Source organism: Oryza sativa, chromosome 10 (genome assembly GCF_034140825.1).
Source record: "Oryza sativa Japonica Group chromosome 10, ASM3414082v1".
Taxonomy (NCBI): domain Eukaryota; kingdom Viridiplantae; phylum Streptophyta; class Magnoliopsida; order Poales; family Poaceae; genus Oryza; species Oryza sativa.
Window position 1 is genome coordinate 5,712,665 of NC_089044.1, and position 3,450 is coordinate 5,716,114.

At 41.5% G+C, this 3,450-nt stretch overlaps 1 protein-coding gene across 1 annotated transcript; it reads right to left on the reverse strand.

Annotated features, from left to right (window-relative positions):
• Positions 1-2,115: 2,115 nt before the first annotated feature.
• LOC4348207 (uncharacterized) lies at positions 2,116-3,132 on the reverse strand. Its single transcript, XM_015758485.2, has one exon. It carries the CDS (start codon positions 3,013-3,015, stop codon positions 2,269-2,271), a length of 747 nt encoding a protein of 248 aa, XP_015613971.1. The 5' UTR covers positions 3,016-3,132; the 3' UTR covers positions 2,116-2,268.
• Positions 3,133-3,450: the final 318 nt, after the last annotated feature.

Sequence of the window (3,450 nt, forward strand, 5' to 3'; positions counted from 1 at the left end):
TTTAAAACAATGAGTCTATACTCATGTGACCTCACCAAAGCGCTCATGACCATGAGCACGGCTAATCGATTAGTTTTTAGAACTCTGCAGAGTTTGTACAGCTTTACTCACATGATGTGATTACTCTAGTTTATCCGGTATCCGTCGGTACCACTACACTCTTCACATTGAGTGTGGTCTAGAGGTCACAACGAAGCCTTTACATTACCTAATGCCTAGCCTTGCATCAGCGACGGCAAGTGTGGCTCCATCCTAGGCATATCACATAGAAACGTTAGGTGGCAGGCCCAGGCCTTAAACCTAACGCCGTGGCAGTGAACACATTTGTTTCCCTCACGAGGCACTATATCATTGAATTGGATAGACTGAGACACCCATGCCATGAGGATTGACAAACCGTCCCCTCATGGAACACACACGTAGGGAATAAATCATCCTATAATCGAACACACAAAAATGGGTAGTTCCAATGAATCATCGCTAAGACTAATTCATTCTACTCCGGCCTCCATATGCAAGGCTAGACATTAAATAACTTAATTGGCCAAGGTCAGCCCATAAATAACACATGTGGATGTATGGTTAACTTTAAGTTTGTGACACAAGTTCTGTCCTTAGGTAACTTGGGCAAACACTCCCCCTATCGGTGTGCAACTACCACCATATGCACACCACTTGCCGCCCAACTCTAAAACCTCATTTTCACACCTTTAATTCGCAAATAAGTAAATATTCCCAAATCTGTCTAGCAGTGAAATTATGCCCAAAATTTCATTTAAAAAGTGATCATAATGTTATTTGGCATATTGTACGCATGGCTAAGCATATAGTAGCATATTAAGCATTTATAGCCCCAAATGAGCACAAGTGATGTACTCTAACCATTCCTAAGTATACAAATGGAGAGGTGTATAATAATTCAAGGGAGTTTATGCAGCAAGTTAGAAATAATTACCATTTCCCAAGTTTTCAAATATTGGTTTAATAAAATATAAATGCAACTTTGCAAACAACACTTTTCATCTCCCAAAACATGGGTTTCAATGTGATCAAATAGGAGGGGAGGAAAAACTTGCCTTACTCTTGAGCAATTAGATAGCATTTTAGTTCACTCTTTCACCGTCAACGCAATAATCTATACAAATAATACGGTATGCAAATAAGTACTGAAATATGCTAAAAATCAAAATGCTCTAAAATTCATGAGTTTTCTACCATGAATAGGTGCTGTGTGGGTAGGATTCTGGTGAAAGAATTTCTATTTTACTACTTTGCATTTGTGAGTAATTAATTTTCAAAGTTTAATACTATCACTAGGTTAATTAAGCTCTATTAGACCTTAGGTGCATTTTAGGTCCAAGTCTTGTGTTGGCTTTCCGTAGTGAAGGATAGGTTCTCAGGAGTTCAACAAAATTGGTTTCACTATTTTTAGAGCTAGCATGATTTTCCTATGAATTTTATAAGTTGCTTGGCACATTATAGACCATATTAGTTATTTTAAATTTAAAAAATGTTTTGGTTATAATTTCATCTAGAGATTAGTCTATAGATCTAAAGTGCATACTTTTTTGAAATTAACAAATTTTAGTTTTGCCCATTTAGAGTTAAAATGAATTACTTATGGATTTTGTAGTTTCTAATTTCATTATACTAGTTATTTTACTAAATAAACATTTGGTGATGTTTTTATTACAGAATGTGTGAAGTTTTAGTATGGGAATTAAGAGTATGGTTTTGTGAGCACACTGGAATTTTGTTTACTCCAAAAGGAGTTACGGTGAATTTTATAATTTGGAAGTTGCTCTATGTTCATTGTTAATTACATGAATTTTTAGGGCTATTTCTTCTGCCGTAAGTGCCACGTTTTATGTTTCTAAATTAAAGATCATATATTCGTAAGTCCATAGAAATTTAGTTCGTCCAGATTGGAGTTAAAATGAATTTTATATGTATTTTACAAGTTTGTGCATTTCTCGATCTGTTGAACAAAATTAGTTTGATTATATTTTTTATTATTTCCAGATTTTAAAAGGATGGGGTCCACATGGCAGTGAGAGCAAATATGCAGAAAAGTACCAAGGGTTTCTAGGGATAGGTCCTGAGGTCCCTAGCACATGTTTAAATGAAATTTCATTAAGAGTATTTACATGTATATCCTTGGTCCACATGTCATCCTAAGTACTTTTACAGATAGAACCCTACATGATTTAAACTATTTCTAATCGCGGTCCTTGGTGCTTAATGAAGTGGGGTCCAACTGTCATTGGCTCAGGAGAGGAACAGCAGCAGCAGAGACAGAGCGGAGGCGGCCGGCGACCTTTGCGGCGGCGGTGACGGCGAACGACGGCGAGATAGCCGACGCGGACTAAACAGAAAAATGTAGAGTGGAAGATGGCGAAGCTGATGGTGGTGGTCTCGCGGGCTGCGGTGGTCGGAGTCAGCGGAAACGGTGGCGCAAGCGGAGGTGGTTCTCGGCATGCTAAGGCATGTCAAGCTCCGGCTCGTTTTCATGCGATGCGAATGGGTGCATGCATGTGTGGCTACGGGGCTCCTCCGCTCCTGGAGGCTTACTGAGGGTCGCACATGCGCCGGTGATGCTTGAATGGCGATGACGGCGTGAAGAATGTTCCGGCGGCGGCAAAAATCGGTATGGCGACGGCGATAGCTCCACCCGACCGTCGTTCCGAGGACGAGGAATCGAAGGGGAGAGCCAGCAGCCGGACTTGAGGAAGACGACGGCGATCTCGTGATTGGGAGCTCTTCAGCTTGATTCCTCCCGCGTGCTGCTTCCTTGCATCTTGGCGACAACGGTGGCGCGATGGCTTGGTCGGAGACGCACCGGATCGCCGAGAACAGCGACACGACGAGCGGCGGCGCTCTGGACACCGAGGGCGACGACGAGCTCAGCGCAGGGTGTTCGACCCCAGAGAAGATTTGCAACGGATCAAACACCTTTGGCTGAGAAAATGAGGAGGATGTTCTAGGTGATTTTGAGAGATTTCTTGGTGAGTTCATGGTGGCGAGTTGGTTTGGTTAATGGTGAAAGTTGAGGTGGCAAGTGAGAGCTAGGTGTCAACTTGAGGCATGGACACGATTTAAGAGTGTTGGCCAGCTCTAGGGTGGTGCTACCTCTTCTACTTCTACCATGCTAGCTATAATGGCTGTCAAGTGGTCCATGGAGATATATCCTAGATGAAAGATGGGGTGGAGGGAATAATTTGGTGAGAAATGGATAATGGAACCATTTTATTCCTCTCACCCACCTCATGGCATTTAATCATATGAATAAACGAGAGGTCTGTGATGTGAATGACAAATGGGCCCTATGTAGTGATTTCCTAGTAGTGTATGAGAGGTAAGGTTAGATTTTGGGTGAAAATGAATTTAAATCCTTCTCTCTCTCCATTTGAGAAATAAAAGAAAAATAAAAGAGAGATGAGTAGATGATGT